The sequence below is a fragment of the Numida meleagris genome, chromosome 1 (assembly GCF_002078875.1).
Source record: "Numida meleagris isolate 19003 breed g44 Domestic line chromosome 1, NumMel1.0, whole genome shotgun sequence".
Lineage (NCBI taxonomy): Eukaryota > Metazoa > Chordata > Aves > Galliformes > Numididae > Numida > Numida meleagris.
The window spans coordinates 102,148,349-102,173,490 of NC_034409.1; the positions used below are offsets into that span (position 1 = coordinate 102,148,349).

General features: G+C 40.9%; 1 protein-coding gene across 3 annotated transcripts in view; it reads right to left on the bottom strand.

Annotated features, from left to right (window-relative positions):
- The window catches only part of GRIK1 (glutamate ionotropic receptor kainate type subunit 1), an 87,853-nt gene that overhangs the window by 8,618 nt on the left and 54,093 nt on the right, over window positions 1-25,142 (bottom strand). For 2 of the 3 annotated variants that reach the window (XM_021404026.1, XM_021404017.1), the window contains 7 exons: window positions 22,952-23,065; window positions 21,485-21,688; window positions 20,660-20,883; window positions 15,520-15,638; window positions 11,141-11,358; window positions 7,049-7,274; window positions 2,459-2,709 (listed from right to left, as the gene is read on the bottom strand). In XM_021404026.1, the coding sequence (XP_021259701.1) occupies window positions 2,459-2,709; window positions 7,049-7,274; window positions 11,141-11,358; window positions 15,520-15,638; window positions 20,660-20,883; window positions 21,485-21,688; window positions 22,952-23,065 (1,356 nt within the window). Of the gene's footprint in view, window positions 1-2,458; window positions 2,710-7,048; window positions 7,275-11,140; window positions 11,359-14,558; window positions 14,968-15,519; window positions 15,639-20,659; window positions 20,884-21,484; window positions 21,689-22,951; window positions 23,066-25,142 lie in introns of those variants that run through there. The other variant, XM_021404034.1, reaches the window with a different exon arrangement.

The window sequence follows — 25,142 nt, forward strand, 5'->3', positions numbered from 1 at the left end:
AAAAAAGCAAAAGGAGAGAAATCAGAAAATGACACTGAAAGCACCAGAATTTTCTTTCTTTAAAATTACTTCCACAGGAAAATCTGCGGTAGTCATATATTATGTTGTCACGTTAACATACTAAATATTTCCATTCTTACAATCAGCAATACATCACTGTGAAACAGTAGCAGTTTCACTACATACAGACACTGTACATATATATATTCATCCCTGAGTATTATGTTATTCATCCAACAAATGGCTAAATAAATTAACAATCTCTCATGATGTAAAGCTTTAGGTCTATTTTAATTAAGATTTCAAGGGTACATTGCCTTTCCCAGCCTGCTGAAGATTTTCCAAAATATTCTGTACCACTTTAGTACTTACACTAAGCATTTTATCTGCAATAGCGCTCCAAAACTTATTTGAATAAAAAACTCCCGAGTCTTTAATTTGATCTCAATATATTCTTCACTCATTTTGTGCTAAAACTGTTCTATAAAGTTTGCATGCTTATCAGAAAGTTGCAATACGAGCAAAATGCATCCATCCTTTTTCTCTGACTTACTCCCAAACAAGGACAACAAGGACACCTCGATTAATAAGGCCTGCAAAATTGCCTGCCTGAGTTACATCCGTTGTTTGTACACATTGCTTTTAGTGAGGGCTTGCTTAGGGGCACGCAGAGAAGTTTGCACAGTCATGAGCTGCCCTCTTCTGCAGGACACTGTGAAGACCAAGCCCAATGACTGCGGCATTGGGTTCCGAGGACCCACAATAACGTCAAGAGTCTTTTGGAAAATGAAGATGCCTGCTAGGATTCAGATCACTTCCTTCTAGATGTCTGAACAGTGGGCATGTAAACTTAACTAATTGTGACCACAAGGAGATACAGGCGTAGAATCACAGAATATTCTGAGCTGGAAAGGATGCACAAGGATCACTGAGTCCAACTCCTGGCTCCATATAGGACCACCCCAAATTCAAACCCTATGTCTGAGAGGATTGTCCAAAACGGAGGCCATGACTTTTGCCCTGGGGAGCCTGTTCCAGTCCCCAGCCATCCTCTCGGTGTACAGCCCTTTCCTAATCCTCAACCTGACCCTCCCCTGATACAGTTCCACACTGTTCCCTTGGGTCCTATTTGCTGTCACCAGAGAGAGATCGGTGCCTCAACATCACTGCAGGGTGGTTCATTTCATCCAAAATCCAATGTTTAAAAATGAGCCACTGTCCTCTCCAGGCCCTCAGCCTTGGCTGCTTGCTCTGACTCAGATGTCAAACCCTCTCATGTCTCAGCATCAGTACAACAGTTTACATCAGTGTAAACCACATCTCTGAGGTAGAGTTCAGAATGTTCTCCTTCTTTCCACTCATCGCTTATTTTTCTTGACCGCCTTTTCTGTCATTTATGTCATCAGCTTCGTAAGACTACGCCTTGGATGGCGAGGATGAACTACTCACTGAAAATCTTTTGCCTTTCCTATCTAAGTGCAAACTGAGCTTAAACAACTTGCTTAGAAGTGCATGCCTGAAGTTAGGTGATACGAATCCACATCTTGGTGACTGTCTCAGAGTCTACCAAGCCTGCAGTGCAACATGACCCTCATTCCTATGAAACATCCTGTTGAAGTGAATAGGACAAGAACAGTTTTAGCAGTTGATCCAAATAGAGCCAAACCAAGGTCTAGGACATTGCCAGCAGCAGACCAGATCCAGGGAAGGCAGTCAGAGTGAGAGGGTTGGTAGGCAGCTTCATGAATAGACTCTAAGTGGCTCTATATATCTTGTTTCTTTTACTGTGTTTGGTGTCTCAATAAATGGGTGTTTACACCCAATTTTAATGATAGATTCTATTTCACAAGCTTCTGTAATATTGAAGACATGATTTGTACATAACATTTTCTTTGTTTCCTCTCTGCATTTTCAAATCACTCATTACACTTCAGTGGAGCTATAGCCAGAATTGGTTTGGCTCCATAATAATCTTGCTCCGCTGCAGCATCCATCACATTTCAGCAGGTTTCCCTGCTTTGAAGTGCGTGCTTCACCACAGAGTGTGTAAACCCCTGTCTGTGAAAGAAATGCTTTCTAGAGCAAAAGAACAATTACGCTAGGGATTTGAAAGTACGTTCCTGTTGTTACTCAAGAGCTGATGTTAATGCCATTAAAAAAAAAAAAGTGGTGTTTTATTCTTTTCTAAAGTAATTTATACTCTAAATCTTAAAGATCAAGCAGAAACAGTTTGAGAAATTAATTGCTCTTGTTCTGCATTGCTATATTAAACAGCACTAATTGGACTGTGGATGAGTTGCTTCCCTATTCTTATTAATAAATTATTTCTCTGTAGTGCCAGAAACAAATGGTGATAGTTCAGCAATACAAAATCTGCACTCCAGCAAAGAAACATAATGCAGTCACCACAGACCTCAGCCTCCCAGAAACATCAGCAAGCTGGAAAAGGATGACTTACCTGCTCAATATCACTGTTTTTCCTTGATTTATAAATAAATTCACCAATGGCTACGAACACTGAAAGAACAAGCCCTGCAGCGAGCACTATGAAGATGCCCCCAATATTCTCCACCCCGAGAGCACTGGCTTCTTTGCTGTCCTCCTCAGGACAGCCATTGCCTCGCCACCACTTTTCCTTCATCATGTGGAGCTTCCCCTCCTCCTGGAGCTGGAGGATGGCAATGGTGATCTTGTCCCTGTAAGGTGACCCTGCAAGATGAGAGCAAGTCTTGTCAGTGCTGATTGCAGCAAAGTAAAGGCAGAGAAGGAACAAGTTACTGCTATCTGGAGCAAAACGGCTCCCTTATTATAAGACTGATTATTCCAGCTAGAAATTCTTGGTTTCTCTTCAGCTGGAAGAGGACAGAGTACTGTCTGTTGGTATCTGCCCTGGGGACTGGAAAACAGAAGGCTCCTTTGGTGTTGTTATTTGTTTGGGAATTCATGTTGTTTTCTAGGGTCTCCTGCTGAGGTTTATTTAAGCCTTGGCAGTGGGTTTGCTTGCTAAATAATCTCTCTATATCATGTCTGAATATTGCTTTAAGCATCCTTTGAGACTTTCCACTTTACATCTCTTCTATTTACTTCAACATCTGTTTGTTTTTCCTACTGCATGTAAAATGAGTAACTGTCTAAGAAAACCCACAGACAGGCAAATACATTCTCATTTATACCTTCGTATGCCCACAACTCCACTTCATCTACCTTAGAGCTTATAAGAACACAAACTGGCCTAGCCCTTTTTTTCCGTGACTTGCAACATTATTGGCACTTCAAGCCAAAAATAGCAACTATTTAATGCTTTTTTATTTTCAGGCCAACAGCTTGCTAAATGATGCATTTTCAGGCTCAACATCATTAATGGCCCTGTACAGTATCTGGCAAATAGTGGGGTCACATTGGGCAGTTCAATCTGTTTAGGCTTGCGTCTCATGCACGGGTCTAGCTCTCCGTCTTCCAAAATCTCTGTTGCTCAGGATTCAGTTCAGCCAGCAACCCTAACGGGTGCACAAATCTGTAGCCTCAAAGTGGGACAAGGGAGAGGTTTGCCCCTCATCCCACTTTTGGAGCACAGCATTGTTAAAATAAATTACTATCAATTAACCTTTTCCATGCTGCCAGAAGCTGAAGCTATCAACGATAGCAGCAATCCTGTTATTAATTATAAAAGACAAGCAGAAGTTGTTTCTGGCATTGTGAGGGAGACTTTTGTTTACAGGGCAAGGATTTTATGATAGCAAGCAGGAGAGGATTACAAGAAAAGCTGTTTGGCTCTGAAGACATATATGTGCCCCCAACCTCTGCCATGCTGGAATTCCTGCAGTTGGAAGCTTTAAGTGTCTGGGCTGAAATACAGCCAGTGTCACCAGTCCCTCATCCACGTAGCTACCTGCCATCCTTTCCTCTCCTTTAGCACATTAATGAGACTATTGCCTCTAGCTAGAATTTCACAGAGTCACATTTTGCTGCAAGTTAAAGCCGTTGCAATTCTTGCCTTCATCAAGATGAACAAAATTCAAGGCAGAATGTGTGCTCAGAGTTTCAGTGATGGCAGGGTGCATGTGGATGTGGACACAGGAAAATCTCACTAAGCACCACTTTTGTGTCTTCATATATCTAAATGGCCTGGGATTTTTGGCCTCGGCTTCACTTTTCATTCTTACACTGTTGTGCAGGACACTATTAAAAATAATTGTACCATGAATGCAAGTCCCTCTTTCTCTTTCCATTTCCTTTAGCCTGCAGCACTGTCTGAGGAGAGTCAGTGTGAAAAATATGGCAGTTCTCTGTTGCGCCAACACTCAGCTATTTTTCAGTGTACCCTACTGCCAGCAATAGGACATGCTGTGACCACAGATGCCAAGAGACATGTGTCAGATTATACGAAGTCCATCTGGGAAGCCAGCAATCAGCAGCTACTGCTTTGGATAGCCCGCTCTGAAAGGAAAATACGCTGGCTGTAAGAATAGATGATTTCTATGCATGCTATTAAAGAGCCAAAAATAAGCACAGCAGAAAATGAAACAGATACACCTTCAAAACTGTCTCTACACAGAGAAATGAATTATTGCCACTGAAAACAACAACACCTTCCAGAAGAAAAAGCAAAATTATTTCTACCTTAGGAGAGGTTTGTCACCCTGACGGCTGGAGTTTGTTATATTGTACGTATCATCTATTTTCTGTTGTCTGAAAGAACAGAGCTGTTAGGCAAAGCAAAGCAGCCTGAGTCATGGCACAGGATTTGTGGGGATGTTTATTCTTTCTTGTGATGTTTTTGTTGCCAGCGGGATTATCACAATTCATCTTGAGGGTAGAAGGTACATCTATATTTCTCCATGTGCTTTTGAAGTTCATCAAGTGTGCCTGGAGTGCTGGATTGGTGGTTTTATTGGTGAGCACTAAAACTGCACACAAATCCATCTCAAGACCCCTCTGAATATTCAGCATAGCATTTATGGCCACTGAGCTATTAACAACCTACCTCTCAGGACAATAGATACATCCACATACTTTCTTAATGGTCTCCCAAGTAACAGGTAACAGCTTTAGTGTTAGAATTACTTGCATCAGTGCTGGCAGTGATACTGGAATTAATACCTATCCTGACACCTATAATAGTGTTGCTTTCTTCAGCTGGATCCCAGGGTAACATTTTGTATAGGTTTTGCACAGAGGTGCCTCTGTTACAGCATTGCTTCCAGCCTGCAGCAAGCTCACCATCAACCATCACTGCAGATTTTTCATCAGTACTGATCTTTGCCAAGAATCTAATGAAAACCCTCCTCTCTGTGACCCAGGGCTCACTAATAAGCATAAACAGAGATGTTTGTTGATCCACCTGAATTTCTGTCTTCCTAGCTCAGCGCAGTGAAGAAGGAAAACAGCATGTATATGCAATTTTCTACTCGCAGAGTTGATATTCCCTGGATTCATAGATGAATTGTTTCCTTGGGAACCAAGTGGTGATGGTATTCAGCTCATTCACTGGAAATTTTGGAGTGCAAGGCATGCTTTCACTGCTGCAAACCATAGCCATGTGGTTGTAGATTCTCCTGAAGGAGCGAATGCAGACTCAGACTTACTGAAACTTTGGTGTTAAGGATCACAGATAAGACTTGTTTTCAGCGCAGCTTCTGCAGTGCTATTGTTTTGAATGCTGTGAGAGACTGACAGAGGCTTTGGGATTTATGTGAATACTGTGAAGATCTAGACACTTTATCTCATCTGTTAAATCAACTTTTTAAAAACTTAAGAAGCCCAATGACACTGCAATATTCCAAAGTGCTTAGAGGTATCTATTCCCCTGAATTTTGCTGGTTTTCCTTAAGAAAAAAAATCAAGGCACATTTATCATACAAGAAACATCTTATAAATGTATTTCACAGCTGTATTTCCAATGGATGCACTCTCTCCGAGGATTGCCATCTGTTCCAATTATTCCTTCATTGTTCTTGGTTTAAAGTGTGGCAGCTTTATAACTGCAGTGAAACTCTTGCCATGCATTTGTCTTTATTTGGGAATATTTTAACTTTTGTACCATTTTCCTTAAAGACAGAAGGCCATTCTCATATAGACAGCGGAAAAATATACTTAAAATGTTATCTGTGTGATGATCTTAGGTGCTCAGTAACATAAAGAATCACAGTTCAAAGTGCAGTGGTGTTTTTCCTCTCTTATTTATATCTGATCTACCAAGCAGCTAACGGACCAAACACTTCACCTGTTATACTTGTATAAACTCTAGTTAATTCCCCTGAAGTCAATAGAATTGCATAGCTATTAACTGAGTGAGGCAATGTAAATGTATATGTGAGCAGTATGGAGAAGTATATAATGCAAGAAAATGATCTAGCTGCCCAGTACCAATTATTCACAAGAACTGAAAACATAAAACAAGCAAGCAAAGAGAAAAAAAAAACAAATGTTATCTAATTCTCTGCAATTAGGAAAAATCTTGTGAAGGACACTGAGTATGCTAAAAAAAGGTCTGCTGGAAAGAGTTCACAGAGCCTGGGAATCTTAAGCTCTGCTTATCTTGAAACACTGAAGTCCCTGACGCAGAGGCAGAACCTTGCAATTGCTTCTCATTGTTCTTATGTGCTGCTCTCAAGTCTCAAAATAGAACAGAAATTGGTCCCCTTTCATACTTTCCTTCAGATGTGTATGTTGGACACAACGTTTATTCTCCCCCCTGCCATTTTCCCCGGGACACTACTTGATTTCACAAAGCAAGAGAAAATTCAGTAGTGCAATTTGGTCTTAGAACAGAGCAGAACAGGGGACACCCAGTTTGTCACAGATGGGATGCTCCAGAAGGCAAGCAGGTTGACTTTGCTCTGCAGACGTAGCCTGCACTGCTATATTCCCTCTTGGCTGCAGAGACTGCTTGCAAGAGGAGACCTTTTCCCTTAAAGGAGATTCCCAGCGTCTGTTTTGATGAAAATATTTTCTAAAAGAATAGGGCATCATTCAGATGGCCATCTACACAACTGAAGAAGACACTGCTGGGTGTGCTCCACAACACCTGTACTGGAAAACATCTTACCAATAGGAGTTCCCACGCCGTAGCCTTTTGAATCGATGAGTCCCCCGATCTGAGTGAGGTTGCAGTTTCTCTGAGTCACATACTCAATGCTGGTGGACTCCATCAGCAGCGCATAGTCTGTCGTGAGCACACGCTGGATTCCCTCATCATTGTTCTTCACCAGCGCTGTCTGCTGCCTGCTGCTCATGAATGCCCACATCTTCTCATACGTTGATATCTTGGATTTCTAGGGAGGAAAAATGAGGACACAGAATCACACCAGCACCTAAATTACACCTGTAAACATTTCCTCCACCTCCATGGGCCCTATCTTTTGGTTTGCTGTGAATGATGTCAAGAACATATCTTGAACGAAAGAATGATTTTCCTTCCTGCGGCCGTTTACTCTCACTGCGCTTTATGCTTTTGCTTCCTTTGCAGTGCCAGGAACTCCATTTCTGGCACAACTGTGAAGTGCTTTGAAGTTTTTTGGGCTAATGCTGTTACACGGATTACAGCAAATAACTACACATAACCCAGCAAATTAGTGCAGCTGGATACTGTTGCGCTCAGTATCAGGATTTCTGCCTGTCAGGGCAAATGTGCCATTCCAAAAGTCTGATGATGAGTAAAGTACTGTCTCTTTTGTATTGATATCATTGCTTAGAAGTCATGTACTTCAAGGATAAAGCTTGAGAAACAAACCTGCTTTCAGCTTTCTATTACAATCAGAATTAAGGACCTAATCCTTCTCCCACTGAAGTTTGGGGAATTTTTACCACTGGCCTCAGTAGGAGTGTGCACAAGGCCTGTGTGAATACCCAGTGGCACAGGGAAGAGGGGTGCCAGAAGCCATAGCCACCTCCATGAAGTGCTGGATGTCCCTTCCTCCCCACTCCACTCCCTGTTCTGTGGAAGCACCCTACAGGGAAAGGTTCTCAGAGGGTGTGAAAAGACAAACCAAACCTGCTTAGAGTTCTCAGGGGCACTGTGCCTGCTGCCCTCAAGAGGTGCTATCTGCAATCCAAAAACCTTCAAGCAGTTGCACTGTGCTAACACGATTAAAACTTGCTCTTCCCCTGTGTGCTGTCCGAACCTGCCAAGCACAGTGTCGCTCCTGGATGAAATATCACATTAGACCTACAGGCAGCTGGACCATTAGACACTGTTTTTCTCAAGGTAGCATAGCCAACCATTGCTGAATTACTTTGTGCCACTACCTAGCATAAGCCAGGCACACACAAACCAATTTTTGGTGAAAATATGAGCCCATGGTCCCCTCCATGCATGCACTTCTCCAGTTCTGGAGCAGTATATCCTCACCTCCTTCACAGTCCCTATCTTTGGTTTGAAGCCATCACAGCCGATTTTAGGCTCACTGTGTTAGAGATCACAAGTGCTCATTAAACACCGGTGTCTGGGAGATTCCTGTGTGCAGCTCATTTTCTGTTTCTTTGAGCTTTAAATGCTAATACGATTTCCTGTGAATTCAATACCTGTGAATTTCACCTAAGTTTCAACCAAGACTTTAAGCCACTGGAAACCACTAAACTTTGAAGATGGTTAAGTGACTCTTTACAAGTAGAAGGCATTTGTACTGCTCAGCTGGGAATACTTTTTGAAATTGATAATACATTTATGCAGTAAATTGAATCTGATATTGAATTTACTGGAAAGATGTATTCCTTATTCAGATAAGTTTGATAGAATGATCTCAGCTTCTTGACTTTGCAACTAGATTCAACTGGATTCTCATTGATTTAAGTGGAAAAATGTCTGCATATCTGGAGGTGGGACCTGGCAGGACTTGCAACTTGAGATTAACATCTATTATCACAGTGGGACAAGAAAGCAATGGAAGATATATAGTATAGATGTGCTGGATTTTGCCCAAATTTGTGTACAGGGCTGGAAGGCTGACTCTGGAGTTCCTTTAAAGCCAGGAGTCTCTTGTCTTCCACAAATAATTTCAATTGCTTTTGTTTCAATTCCAGCACTACCTGGTTAGAAAGCATAGCCACTGCAGGAACATTCTTGAAAATATTGCCTCTTTAGCAAGAGTTTGTCTAGAGAGACTATTCACAGCAGGGACAAGCTCTCAATCCTTTGTGGCAAGGGTGCTTTTTCTTAAACTGTCAAAAGGCACATGCAGAAACCTCTACCCCTACTATCTCCTCCTCCTGACTATTCAGTTTTACATTCTCCCAGCTCTCTCACTGCTGTGTATGTGGCTGTGTGTGTGCTTACTTAGCTCCAGAAATATATGCAGTATTTTACAGTACAAGGGAGGCAAAGTCATGCCCTCTCAAGGCACGAAGACCTCCTTTTGCATACATAAGTATCTGCTGTATTTGTTGTACACATACTGTGAAATTTTTGAACTTTTGGTCAGAGTAAGGAAATCCTAATATTGTGAGAATCTTGAAGAGCTTCTGTAATAAAAATAATAACATTTATTTATATAGCATTGTGTGTGTCTCACTGGTTTACAAGTGCAATGAATTGTATTTTCCATGCATCTTTCACTATGTCACCTTCACTTTCCCAGCTTATCTATCTCCATTCTGTACTAAAACTGATGTCCTTTCATTTGGTTTTATGTACACACATATTTCAGGCAGAAGTAAGCTAGCATGTATAGCATATATTTATTTAATCGCCTTATTATTTTTAAGAGGCTTGCATACTTTTAAGCCTACAAGTTTTACCCTGAAGGATTAATGGTGCAAAAAAAAATCACTGTAGAGCTGGGAACAGCTCTAGAAATTTGTTCTAAACTTCTCGTGGTGAAATTGCAAGTTATTTCCAATGAAATACTGTTGAAGGATCAGATTCTGAAGAGTACTTTCTGGTACTGGATTTGACTTCAGAATATCAGACAGTGGCTGTCTTTATGTGGTGAAGACCTATTATACCCAGGAAATGTCGCAGAGCCTTCCAGAAGGCAGCATTGGCTGTTTCCTACTGCCTTGCATTCCTACCAGGATCTCGTCCTCACCTCATGAAGTTTCCAGGAATATCCTGAGATGGGTTTCCCGGCATGTCTTAACAGAAATGTCAGCTCATCCTTCCAAGAACTGACTATAACAAGGCTCTGAAAAATGCTGTACTTTGTGCATTTCTTTCAGCACAGAAACATTTATATTCAGCCACAGGAGAGCCATTATAAGGGGAGTTCACCCTTGACAGCTCCACTAGGGATGGTGCTACGACATAATTGAAATGACCTCGATGAGCATTTCTAGTTTTGAGAAATGACCCAAATACCAATCCTTTCTGAGAGTGGAAATGCTCACTTTGCTCACGAAGAAACATAAGGGGCTGTAGTTAAAGCAGTGCAGGGGGATACAGGCTGGAGCATCGGGTCTCTCAGAGCAGAAACTGAATCTGCTCATGCAGACTCAAGGCTTATTTTGCCCCACATGTTGTTTCACCAGAGTGTCTCATCCTCAAAGGCACTGTGTATCTGACTATCTATTAACATCATTTTCAGATGCTACAGTGAAAAGCGTGATACCACTTCATTCAGTGCTTAACTTCCCTGCTGAGAGTATAGATGAAGCTGCTAATTAATTCTAATTGTCACAGGATTTTTGTGCATATTTCCTATATTTATAGCTGGTTGGCTTTTAAAATTGACATTTCATGAGATTAACCCATTTAGTATCTAATTAATACTAACAGTACAAAAAAAAACAAAAACAAAAAAAAACAAAACAACCAACCAATGCATTTATGTATGAAGCAATTTGCCACACAAAATGATCTTTTACTTACAGATGTGTTCATGTGCATATGTGGCCAGTATATTAATTGTCTGCATAACACTTACCATGGTACATTTTAAGAAAGGGGCAAACCAGCTTGTATTTTGACTACCTGCAGTATTTTTCCGGTGCAAATGTGATCTTCAGAATCAATCTTAGCCAAGTGTTCGTAAGAAACTGAGATCCTGCTGTGAGAAACAATCTGAGGGAGAATGTCCCTAGGTCTATGGCCTGGTTCCCTTCAGGTTCTCCCATGAAAGGCATGGGTTTGCACCTCACGGCAAAGGTAGTAGGTAATAAGCCACGGGTCACTTTGACCACTCAGGGCTGGCTGACGCCATCTTACCTTGAAGAAGGTCATTGTGGATCCATCTCTGACAGCCCCGTACTCTATTTTGGTTTGCTTTGCCAAATCGTCAGCTGAATCGATGGGGGATTCCATCCTTTCTACCGTCAGGAAGGCAGCCAGGTTGGCGGTATAGGATGAGATTATGATTAAGGTGAAAAACCACCATATTCCTCCAACAATTCTGGTGGAAAGAGCTTTGGGCATCAGCTCTGATCCTGTTACAATATCATCAAAACAATCATATTAAGACGATGCTGAAAGATGCCTTTTCTGATACCACAGACTATTTTTAGGCACAGAATGCTTTTATGATCCATAGTACAATAAAATGATTTAAACAGTAATCTCACAGATGCACATCTAACATTTATAATGGTAACACGCTGTGAAGGGGATGTATGCCATGGTACATGACAAATGGAATTATCCTTGGATCTAAACCCCATTACCTCTCTGAGCTAATGCTCATTGTGCCATTAACCTTGCAACCCAAACAAGCTGTACTTGTATTTTTTATCTGATTCCTCAATATCTTTTTGCCAGTATACCGCAATCAATATTTTTAACCAGAGATCTTTAGCAGAATGTTGTTCTACTTATAAGCAGCCAAGGAGAAATGCCTTACAAGAAGAAGCTGCTCTGTGAGCCTCCTGTCCACATACCTAAGTAGGAACAAGGCAGTCAATATGCTTCCAGCATATTCATGAGCCTGTGTGAACCTGAGCTCACTACCCAGAACATGTCTTACTACAAAAGTGTGATTTACATTTTGAAATTCAGAGGGTGAATGGAAGTGTGCTTTGGATGTACAGGGCAATGCAAAGTTTTGGACATTGTATTTGACACTAGTTATCTATGACAAGGTTTTAGCAGTTCTGCCTGCATGTCACGCTGACAGGTATCAAAGTGATCTGCCATAGTCACAAAATCCTATGGAATAACATTCTTCTAGCTTGGGTGTTAAGTGCACTAAAATGGCTTCTTAACAGATCAGACTGAATGTATGCAACACAGCTACTCATATTTCTAAGCATTTTCATGCAAGTTTTATGCAGTCTATTTTTTTTTTTTTAAGGCCTCCCCTCTGAACTTAGCTCATTAAATGGCATTTGAGGATCTGGTTTTGCAAAATACTTGCACATCTACCCAAATACTTTTGATTTCAAAATCAAGCATCAGCATAATTATTTTACTGATGAAAAACGAACTCAAGAATAAACTCTGCCTGCAAATGGAAACATCAGCATGTAAAACTTTTGATGTAAAACACATTTATATTACTGGAAAACATCCTGATAATGCATTCTCTCTCCCAAACTATTTAATGATTTCTGGAAGAAATGTAAGCTGGTTATAGAGAATATTTTCAGACTTTGCAAAAACTGTGAACACGACTTCCGGCGCAAAGACTGAAAGGGTAAGAAGCTTACAAACAGCTAACAAACAGATTTAACTCAGCTTCGTAAATATATAGACGTGTCTCTTAAAGGTCAATGCTGAGCATAGCCCTAGGGTTTCAGGAGGCTGACAGAACTGCCAAACTGCAAGAGCAGATGCTCTGCCTGTGTGGCCCTGGTGCTGCATGGATTTCAAATTAGTCCAGCAGTCTAAAAGCAAAAGCTCTTGCTTAAAATTTGATTCCAGTCTACCCATTTCTAGAGCTGTAGCTCTATCTGGGTTTATGTTGTGTTCTATTCTACTTTCCTCGCCTTCCAGATTAGATTTTTTTTAATAGCATGAAATCTTTTCCTTTTTTTTTTTTTTTTTTTTTTTTTTTGAATTGTTGCTCTTAGAAGTGTGTATTTATCTCCAAACTGGGACTGACCTGCAAAAGCTGGCTTCTAGGAGTGCTGATTCAGATCATCCTGAAGGTGTAATGTTTTTAAAGCACAGGCAGCTATACACACACAAATTCTGAACTGGAGCCCTTGATGCAACACCTAGCTCTGATGTGTACAGACAAATAATCCTAACAAGCAACAAAGAAATCTGTCAGCGCAGCTGCATGCTGGCACATGCCAGTAGGTGGAGAAGCCCTGTGTGCCGAATTTGTGAGGTGCCAAACCTCCCATGATTTCCTCTGGCAAAAAGTTGTTTGTGAAAAAGCAGCAGAATACATTCTGTGCAATTAAAATCAAGACTCCTGGGTCTCTTGATTATGCAGTGAGCATTGGTTTTTGCTTTTGGAAGGTGCTGAGCACGCTCTGGTCCCAGCTGAAACAAGCAGGCCCAGCATCTCTTTTGATCAGCCCCATGATTATTTTATTGTTCACCTTTCTGTGTTCTTTGACTGCAGCAGATATAATATAAGCTTCATGCCCCTGACTTCATCCTAAGCACTCTCCTGAACTGAGCGCTGCTGTTCCACCCATCTGGCTGGAAGGGGGCTCTGGCAGGAAACTTGCCTTGCTGAATGTAGTGGTTTCTCTGAATGAATTTGATGAAATGTGACCCATCTGGATGCTTTCAGAGTATGCATAACATATTTGAGACTTTCAGGGGAAAACCAGGAGAAATAACATCTAAATAGGAATGCTGCTAGTAAGACTCAGGGTCAGGGACAATACTTGCTGAAGTCTCTCTAGTGCCTTTTTATGGCAGACATGACAGCCAATCCTGATCCAGACTTTGCTCACGCTCTGTAGAAAAGAGAAAGTCTGATCATCACATTTTAAAATTTAATAACAAGTGGCTTCCAATCAGGCATAGCAAGCAGCTGCTGTCAACAAGAAAGAGTGTAACAGTAGATGCAGATTCTCACAACCATTCACTCCGTGTTCAAGCTCTTCACATCAGCGATGATGCACTAACAATCACACGCACCACAAGTTTGTACATGGAAACATTTGTGTTGCCTTACAAATGTTTTTTCTTTCTTTCTTTCTTTCTTTCTTTCTTTCTTTCTCTTGTTTTGTTTTTATGCTTCTTGAAAGACAAGCAGAGTCTGGTTGGGGCTGACTGTCATGTACCCAAGGTAGTGGTAACGAGCAGACACTGCATCCCACAGTTTGCTGTGGATGATGGTAAACTCCAAAAAAGGCAGTACATTGAGACACAAAATCCTGGGGCACTTTCACACACACGGCAGTCACAGCTATAAACACACACCTGCCTGATACTGTAAAACCTCAGTCTGCATTTCACTGATCAGTTGGAAGGACAACAAAACAAAGAAACAAAACAGAATGGCTCTTCCTTCAGCTGGTCACCTTCAAAGCCATTTCTGTGAAGCTCCAAATGGCTTCAAAGAGCATTTCTATTCTGTCATTGCATTAGTGCACCAATACAATCAAGGGCATCCTAGATACAAGACAAACTTCAATCTCTACCATGTCCAGGAAAGATCCTCCTAATGTTGCTTTTACTGTTACTCATATCTGTTAAAAAGGCAAGAATAAACTGTACCTGCATGAGTGTAGAGATGGTTTTACATTCCTTACTTAAATGCTTAGGAATCTAATACCAAAGCAAAATGGTATTTCTTCTGGATTGCCTTTTTGGTTGTTGTTGTGGGATGCGTTGTTTTTTTTTTCAGCTTTGATTCAAGTGGAAATTTTGAGAGAAATTATTTTCATCCCTTTCAGTGGACCCCAGTTTTGGTGAATAGTAACTTAATTGGAAACCTTTGAATATACATGCCATAACCAAATGTGGTCAGTACACATATCACTTTTCCTTCCCATTTGAAGTGAGCTTCACTGCCCTTCCTTGTCAATTGAATATAATGTCAGCTGCTTCCAAAATCATCAGCAACAGGGACTTGTGACAGTGTTAAGTTAATGCTTCTAGGGTTGGATGTGTTTACAGAAGGATGGGACTCATACCTGCAGAAAAGCCATAAAAAAAAGGTTTGGTTTTCGTTTTAAACAAAGCGTTTGACAAGTGTCAACAAACTTGACAGTCTTTCTGAGGAAATTATGTTATCTTTCCTGCTTAGCAGTGAAAACTTTTTTTCTAGGGTAGCTAAGGCTGTTACTGATTCTATTGGGATTAAGCCCAATTGGGAAGACATTTTCCTGTTGCCAAACCTCTTAAATCAACAGACTGAACTTCAGCATAAAGAACATCATATCCCTCTAATGAATATTTTCTGTTTAACTCCAGCAACTCTGACGTGGCCCGGTTCACTTGTCTCTCTCTCTCCCAGATTTCCCCTCCGTGTTCCTGCTGCAGCCCTATCCTGGATTCTGCAGGTTTCCCTCCTCTGCCATCTCCCAGTTCTGGAGATATGTTGCTTTCTTCCTTTCCTGTATCGCTTTGGTTATGAGATCAGGTTTTACAGTATAAGTTGTAATTACAGAGGGTGGAGTTTACCAGCACAGAAGCCCTTGAGCAGACTGTGGGACGTGTGCGAAAACGAAGTGTAACCGATGTACCTTGCTGCATGAGAGCTCCAACTCCAAACCAGAAACTATTTAGTAAAGTAAAATTGTTTTCCACCACATCTGAGTCTGGGTTGCACGGGTGGGGGTTATACCATTCATAGGGTGTAAACCTGTGGCAGTTAACAGAAACAATCTGTAAACATCAAATAGAATACACACAGCAGCAGCAGACCTGAACAACACACAAAATGAGGAGATTAATGAAGAAAACACAAGAAAAGGAAACCTCAGAGGGAAGGTTGTCTGCAGGACATCTAGCAGCTGCCTCAGGAAGCTGTGGAGCAGTGTCATAGTCTTGCTCCTAGCACAGAGCCTGCATCCTTACTCCTGCTGCTCCTTGGTCATTGCCCTCAAGGCTGAGGCTGCTGGAGAGGCTCGGATCCCCCAGTGCTTTGCAGCCTATGCTGCTGGAGGGGCCCAACTTCCACAGCGCTTTGCGGCCTGCGTTTCTTCCAGGCAGAACTTTGAAGGGGTGGGGAGACAGCTTGAAGCCCCCCAACACTGCTCCATGGCTGAGCTTTTAGAGAATAGTGAAGGTAGAGCAGCCCTCTTAAGGCAACCATTTCCAGCTGGTCGAGACACACGATGTGGAATGCCTTCACAGAGCTGCCCTGGCATCAGGGAAGATGGCTGCCAGTGGCTGGGAAGTGCTGGGGAGCAACTGCAGCTCCTGAAAGCCATAGGACCACGCTGTGTGGAAAGAATCATGTGGGCAATTGCCTCAAACGGAAGGATTCTATTCTATTCCCCATGCACTATGCTGTAAATGCAAACTGTACCCATTCTGGTCTGCAAAACACTTGGCAGAGTTACTTTAAAGACCATCCCTCCCCAGGGTGTCTTGCCTGCTGTTCCTTTCCACTGCTGCGTGGCTCGCTGCATACTTTCTCATGAAGTTTATGATTATAGCTTTAATTGACAATGTCATGCCAATACATTTTAATTACTGTTTCAACAATATAATTAAACATTGAATTTACACACAGTTGCAAGCAGAGAGCCTTGCTTAGCTGAAGTAATGAACTCTGGTAGTCATGAACTCGCTAATTGAAACACTATGCAGCTTAGGATGCCATTAGCTGAGCAATATTACCATTACTAGTATCACAGTGGTTAAAAATTGTAACAGAAGACACAGTTTTCAGACTCAAGATACAACTGTTCTGCATATACCAGTTAGAAGAATCGCCAAGTTCTAGGTTTCAGAAAGCCTCTGCGTAGCAATGAAATGGTTCCCAGCTCAGTTTGTGCACACATGGGCAAAAACATGCTCCCACAGGACAGTGGGAAGATGTGCAAACAGCTCCAGGGCCTGAGCGGGAGACCCCAGGCTGGGAAAAACGTCTCCATCACCAAAACAGCCGAACAGTGGTTGATAGAAAGCAACAATGAAATTCTGGCAGCAAAACTCTTTCTGCCAGACTAGAAAGACTTTTATCACAACAAATATATCGTTTAATGCGATACTAGGGTTTATATTACTCTTTCATCTTAAAAAAAAAAAAAAAAAAAAAAGTGGTTTTCTTCTTTTGTTTCTATTGTTGTCCTGAGCGCCAAGAAGAGACTGGATTACAGTTCTGCTCTGTCTCATCTGTCACTCAGGTCTGGCATTTTTCTGGTCACATCCCCTTATTTTTCTCCTTCTTACAGACAAGATCTTCAAGGTCACCTAAGCACCTTTTTCATAGGGTGTGTGTGACCTTATTCACCTTGTATGACTGATGGTTACCTCAGCTCTACCATCAGTGATACAAAGAGCACCAGGAGTTTGACAGAGCAGAAAAGGGAAATCTTGACAGTAAATGCCTTCTTCATTCAGTGTGCTTAGGAAAAGGGTTTTGTCAATCCATAACCTTTAGCAGTGATAAAAACGTCAGTGTTTGAGTTTAAAAATTAATGTAATGATGACAGGGCTACATAATACTCAAAGAGAAATAAGAAATGGTTCAGCTGCTGAAAAATCTGAAGAAAGAACAGCAAAATTACCTCAGTCCATGAAGTTTATTCCCAAGTATTTTTCTTCTGTGAACTGATGTCAAAACACCATTAACTGTTTAATTTACTATGGCAGTGTTAAAAAGCAGATGATTCCTGAAATTCCTAAAACCATTCTAGCCAATATTTACTAAAATAGTTGACAAATCTTGCAGAAAGCATGGCATATCTGAAGACATGAACAGTCCTAGATGTGGACATTAAGGATACTTTAGCTTCTTGGAGTAAATTGAAATGTGTAAAGTCTGGAGTAAATTGAGACCACACGTGAGAACAGTTTTATGTACTTCTTCAAATTATATAGTCACAATATAATTAGGCATTGGTTTTCAGCTTCAAAAAAAGCATTTATGTCAGAAAACATATAAATTCAGAAAGTAACCTTAAGTATTTCCCTTAACTAGCATGTTCTTCTCCTCTTTCCCTAGCATAGATGCGTTAAGAGAATGATATACTTGATATATTTAAGTTGTTGCAAGTCAAGTTTTGGGCCGTGTATTATAAATGTGTATACTTCTAATGGTGTTTAAACCTTTTAGCCACATTTGAAAAATAGATTGAGGTCTTAAAGATTATCATGCTCCTGCAAGTTTTGTGAATCACTGCAGCAAGTAGCCCCACCAAGGGACAACTGCAGGACAAACTCCCAGCATGTGCCATAGCAGTTAATGCATATGCGAGGGATCTCTTATAAATCCTTCAGCTGCAAGGACAGCAACAAACCTTCAATTTGTAATCAGGGTCTACCATGAGACACAAATCTGTAGGGAAATCAGGCTCATAGAACTGCTGCCTTTTAGAAAGATGTAGGAAAAAGTAAGAAAAGAACACAGTGACACAGGCCAGAGCTACGGATTTACCCAAAAGCTGCGCTGTGGTTTGGAGGAATATCCAACAGCCAAGCAAAAAAAGCAAACAGGCTTCACATGATGATCTAGGAGTACTGTGTTTCCATTTGGTTTGTTCCCAGCCACATGTACATGAGTAGGAAGCTCTGCAAGGAGGCAGAGGACCCTGATGTTTATTTATTCTTTCAGCCTCGATGCTATTTTTTTTTTTTTTAAATAGAAGAGCTGAGAATAATATGGGCTTTTTTTTGCATTCTGCCTGTTCCGAGGTGGAGAGCATGTTTTCAGTCTCGGCGCACAACTGCAATCTGTCATGATTGAGCAGATTTAATATTAGTCATGAGTGAGATCATGATTTGTGTACAGTAAGAGCTGATATTAATGGTACAGTGAGCCACTGCAAGAGCTTTTGGGAAGCTGTGACTAATTGTGTACAGTCCCATCACTGCCAGGGAGGGATGAACTTTTTCTGTTACATCGGGCCAACACCAATAAGTTAACCCATGACCTCTTCTCCTCTGATTCCCTCCTCCTTCTTCACATTCTCAGAAATTTAAAGGAAAAAGTAAATCTCATAAAGTTCTGTACTTTTGCACTGGTACAGAAGCATGCAAACAAGTGAAGCTTTCACATAGGCTGACCTCTGAGAACTAGGTTTGTTCAGTGGACCATAGAGAAATGTAAGCCCAAGGCCAATCACTCTCCGCAGAACTGTTCCTCTGAATGAAGGTTTCACAGGGCAGTGTCTTTTGATTAGAAGAAAAGACTGAACTGGTGGAAAAGCAGTTAGAGCTCCACTTGACTTGACTCACACACATGTGGAAGCCAGGCAGAATGTATCAGAATGAATGATTCAGATTACTGTTATTTTGATGTTTGAATGAGGGTTATAAGTAAGTGCATACATTGGAATGTATACATTATTGCTGACTCTTTAAAGTAGAATGTCATCGTTTGCAATAAAAACTGCAGCATTTCCATGTTACATTTGCTGTGATGTGAAAAGAAAGGTTTTCAATGACGTATCCCTTGATTTCTTATATTTCATACTATAAATATTTTTTCAATCTATTTTCCCATATTAATGTAGAATAGATTGCTATATATGCAAAAAAATGCATAACGAAAGGTGGAGGAAGCCTCACTGACCCTAAGTAAAATGATCCAAAAAATAAATCTCTGTGAAACATTAATAACAAATCTACCCGCTAAATTATGAAAAGGAAAAAAAAAACTAAGGAAAAAAAACCTAAGGATAGGATAAGATTAAAAAAGTAGAGTAGGAAATGAAATTCCAATGTCATTATTTGAAGAAATCGACAAGAACTATGCCAGTTAAGAGGATTTATGTTTACTGAAGAGTATAGGAAAAAAGTTGTCTCAAATGACCAATTCCATCTGACAAGTTTCTAAGTTCATTTTCTTTCATGCTTGGCTTTCTCTTGCTCAAAGCCACAGAGCAACTGACTCATGGTCCATGGTCCCTGAGGCCATGACAAGTAGCTTGTAGCTGGCTTGTGAAACCGTATCAGCTGTCTCGAGTTTTTAAGGTAAAGTTCAACATTAAGGGTATAGACTGCGCTGCTGGTCATCAAGTATAACTTGAGGTATGACTGCAGACCACTGGTCCAGAAACTTTCAGGCACACTTTCAATGCTTTGAGAACATTATGAGCTTTAGGTTCATTCAGAAAAGAGGTGTTTATTTGCTTGTTTCCTACTGGTTTTGCATTGGGACTTCACTGGGAACCTGTCACTGACAGGCAGTGCAGGGTGCACTTCAGGATGGCCCTGGGAGAGAGCACTGTTTATGCAGCAGCTTGCAGAACACCCCCCAGGATCTTATGTACGTTATCTTGTGTTTTCAAAGGGAAATGAGCTGAGCTAATTAGCATCCTTCAGCAAAAATACGTTCACATCCTCTTTCTTACCTTTTAACTGTATGGACTGTTAGTAGAAAAAAAGAAGTGCTCACATGCAACTCATATCAACTGCTTTTCAACACATAGTCTACCGACGTGCTGTGCACTGGCAAAAAAAGGCTGACATATTTCATCACATATTTCTCTCCATTCAGCCCTTAAGGAAAGTTAAATCTTATCACATTGCAATATGTTAAAGTGATAGCAGTGTTGGTGTGCAAATACCAAGAGATCTTCTAGAACATTACGTTTTAGTCTGGATAAAACCCCTAGGACAGTATTACAGCTACTTTGCAAAGCCCATTTAACACCTATGGGATGAGAGGTAGTTAATACGGATGCATCTAAAACTACGTCTTTGACTTACCTTGCAATGACAAAGAGGACACAACTGACTCCGAGGCAGGCTAGGAGAACATACATCCAAATATCAGGAGAAAGAGGGTTTAAAAAAGAGAAAACACCAGGATTTGTGCCATTGGGCTTCCGGTACAAGATACTGATTCCCAGCGTCATGAAGGGCTTGGAAAAATCAATTACCTTCTCTCTCACATAAGTAATAGTGAGAGGAGCAACTGCCAGATCAGCTTTCTGAAAACACAAATGGGAAAATACTCATTCTTTTTCATGTTTTCATGCAAACACACTACTATTCCTTCCATTTCTTCCTTTGAGTATTAAAAACAAAACTAAACTTGACTACAAATCTGAAATGCAAGACAAAACTTAACAGTGCTAGGGTACTACTGGGTATATGACGTTCTGGTTCCTTTTCCTGCATGTGAGAGATCCTCATGGCTTCTGTATGTGGAAGGTCTGACCACGCTTGGGCATTTGGTCCCTGGGGAGGCCCTGCCCAGGGGAGCTCAGTCCCTGGGAGGGCAATGTTCAAAGGCTGCCACAGGGCAGAGGTGCACTGTGGCTTCTGCCTTTGCCGCTAGAGCTTGTAACCAAGAGGTGGGCATAATCCATGAGAGCTCAGCGCCCACTGAGTAACTGCAGTCAGAGGTTCCCCCTAACACCCAGGCATTGTCAGTTCAGACATGCTGCTGTGATTTCCTACTCTAATCAGAGGCAGTAGGACTGACCAGTGGCTCAAAAAGCTATAAACTAATGTAAACATTTCAAGTGGACTGGCTTCACATAAAACACTGCGGGTGAAAGGAGAATAAAGACAATGATTCAATCTTACATGATCTATGAGTTCTTTGACCATCCCATTCCACTCTCCTTTGTCATTCTGGGCTCCATATTTACCATCAGAAACTAGTTTGACCTCATAGATGAAGCCCAAAATATTTGACAGCTCCTTCAGCAAATCCAGGCAGTAACCCTCAAATCTGTCATTTCCATACAAAGGCTTGTCAGACTTCTTGTACATAACATAGGGATCTTCCTATAGAAAAATACAGCAGAAATAGCAGTATAAATGAGATTTGTTTCAGAATATATCAGTTTCTCTAAATTATGTGTATATTTCATTAATTGATTGCAATTAGATGGATACTAGTCATTTACTGTGTCCATTAAAAACTGCTCCAGGTATGTTATTAAAATCATGGAATCAATTAGTGATAAGCAAAAGGGGCCTAATTGTCAGTAGAACAGACCATTCATAGCTCCCATGGGTTTTAATTAAAGTAGCGCTTAGCAGCTTCAGAATCAGATTCAAGATCTGTACTCTACATGGTCCCACCCCGAGAAACAGGAAGGAATATTGAAGGAGAAGTCTGAAAAATGGAAAAAGAATCCTAAGCAGAACCTAAAATCTGACATTCTTCAAGGAAAAAGAAATGCATCTTCACTGAAAAATCCTCTAATGTTTGATATAGCTGTGAGATGAACAGGCATTCAGAGGAGAAAAATGAGAACAGCATTGGTAGACTGCAAACTACTTTGTTTCTTTTCTTTTTAAAGGATTTTGGTTAGGAGAAGGTCTGGGGAAATATGTTGCTGAAATTTAGTGTGGCAAAAAGACCTCTGGCAATAGAAAGGAAGGATAGAGGGAGTTTTGAAGTTCTTTCTCTTCCCCTGAAGAGTTAGAAGGAATAGTTGAGAAAAAAAAAGTGGCATGACTGACCAGAGAGAAAACATGGGGCAGGGCAACTGGCTGAAAAACCATTTTCACATTTTCTATTCATCATAATAAGGACGTACTTCAATCAATCTGTCCACTATTTGTTGCTTTCTTTCATTCCTCTTCATTTAACTCTCAGTTAAAAGAAAAGATGTACAAGCACTGGCTACAAAACTGAGCATTTATGTGTGTTAATTCTTTGGGGAAGAAAAGCATACAGGATTCATCTCTGAAATACTGAAGAATTCTTTTGGGAAGAAAAGTATGCAGGGTTCATATCTGAAATATTGAAGAAAGATAAACAATTTTGAAGACAAAGGTACCCCGGAGTCTTTCATTGGTAGTGGGGTATTTCGAGACCATTGTATGGATGAATGACAATTTATTCTGGCTCTCAGTCTATATCCAAAAATTTGCTTGAAAACAGAGTATTCTACCTAAATGTGTTTTAGTATGGAGGAAAGCAGCAGTGGAGTGCAGGGCAGAGGTGTCATGGTGTCATGGTGTCATGGTGGCTGTGTAGAATGCCATGACACCTCTGTACCATGAGTGGGGTCTCCAGTTCTGCCCACCAAGACTTACCAAAATGGTTGTGACAATCAGTGTCCGGTTAGCCAGTGAGTCTGTGATGTTGGTCGATCTGTCCTTGTTGCTGTCTGTCATGTTAAGGCCACTGTAGGAATTCCAGACGCCGATCTACACAGAAGAGAGCAGGTGAAAGTCTGCCTGGTCACAGTGAGCAGGCTGAGTGAAATGCAGCATTTCTCTAAATGCTCATGGCCTGGTCAGTGTGCATTGGCTGTAGTCACCACAGAAAGAGACAGCAGCAGTACAAGATGCTAGAGAAGGGATATAGCTGTAGATCCAAATAAGGCAGCGACATTAAATGGTTGATTGTCACATTAAGAAAACACAGGGAATGTACTGCTCTTTCAAAAGCAGGTTGAAGTTGTTTTGCTGTAAGACTATAAGGTATGTCAATACAGCAGTGTATTAGCCAATTTTCTACAAAAGTGGAACACGTTGACTTCCTTTCCTGCTAAAAAATGTCAAACGTCTATTTTTATGGATTTTTTGCTTTTGTAAATGGTAGATTTGAAACATACGTCCAGACCTCTGTCTTCCAACGTGAGAGATTAAAAGCTTGAATAAATATGTTGAAGTAGATTGATGGATGCAGTGGCCTTTTGCTTCTGTTATACCTTCATCAGGTTTAGTAAAGATTATTCTGTTATTTATTGACTACTATACATGACAGAGCTAGCAAGGTAAAAACATCTCACCCACTGAACAGTGTTTGTTTAGCAAATATACGTGACCAAAGGCAAAACTGATTTTTAATTCCTTTCTTACTCTGGAAACAGTGAAGAACTGTGGTATTTATTGTCTGATCTGAAGCCTAAAGGGAAAGATCTCCATTGTTTCAGTGGATTTAGACTTCTACTTTATGCTGACAGAAATTATAACCTTGGAGTTGATCTATTCAGGTAAATATTTACTTAACAAAAATGCAGTCTGAAAGCATCTTCAGATTTTTTTACCTTTGGTTTACAAATATACTGTGGTTGAGGGTTGCTGTGAGAAAACCTCAGGCAAGGAGCTTGCTCAGCTTGGTTTGTATTTTGGACATTTGTGGAGAGCACCAGACAGATGGCTTGGGGGACTGACATCGTCCATCCACCGAACCATTTGTGCTGCTGTGCCACTCTGCCAGCATGTTTCAGCTCTACCTGGGAGAGATCAACTTTCAGATTCTCCCTCCTGAGATTGCCCATGAAGCCGACAAGGAAGCCTAAGACACTACCCACTGACTTGTCCTGTGTACTGAAAGTCTATGCCCACCATCAGAAACTCCATCATCAGAGCCAGGCAGGACTCTTTTTCTTTGCTTGTTAACTGGGGTAGATAATGCTTCTCCTTTGCACCAAACCCAAGAGATTAATTTGTGCCTGCTGATTATCAAGTCAGAGTAATAACCATATTATTTCATACAAACTTTGAGTTTGTGTCCTTGAGTGCCACTGCTCTTGTCTTTTATAAACATTTTCCCCAAAGTATGCTTAATGGGGATAGTTATGTCTGTTTTTTTTTCTTAGGTATTTTTCAGGCATTCCCTTTGTTTCCAAAATTAGATCAGGTTGGGGAACTGATCTGTAAAATATACACAGAGAAAGATGTTGTATATGATGATAGTCTGCACCAGGAACATAGTAAATAACCAGTGCTCTTGAATTTGCACCAGGGTGCCTGAGTTATTCAGAAGCTCTTCTTGTTGATACTGACTTGATTTGCTTTTATAGGCTGGCAGCAGGGAAGAGGAGAACAACCATGAAGAACATGGAACAACACAGTCACAGTGCATACAAAATACACCAGGAGAACACTGTACATCTGAAGATAAGGATGACACCACAGGTCAACCTTGATTAGAGCAATGGAGGAGGTCAGAGGGGCACTGGAAGAATGAGGCCAAGGCAGTACATCACTATGGTGAATCCAGGAGATTTATTGCAGTTTAGTGACAAGTTTGAGAGGTGTCATATGCCCTTCTCAGCAAATCTATGTTCTGAACCAATTGTAATTTGGTTTAAATCAATTCAGCATAACATGAAGTGCCTAGACTCAAAAGCCAGATTGGTTCAATAGCGTTCTGTATGTCAGGTAGGATGATCTATTCACCGGGAATGAGGGAAAATGAGTCCTTTTGCCTTTGCCCCATTGATTGTTATTAAAACAAAGGTACTAAGTATGTTCTTTACAAGAACAAGAAGAA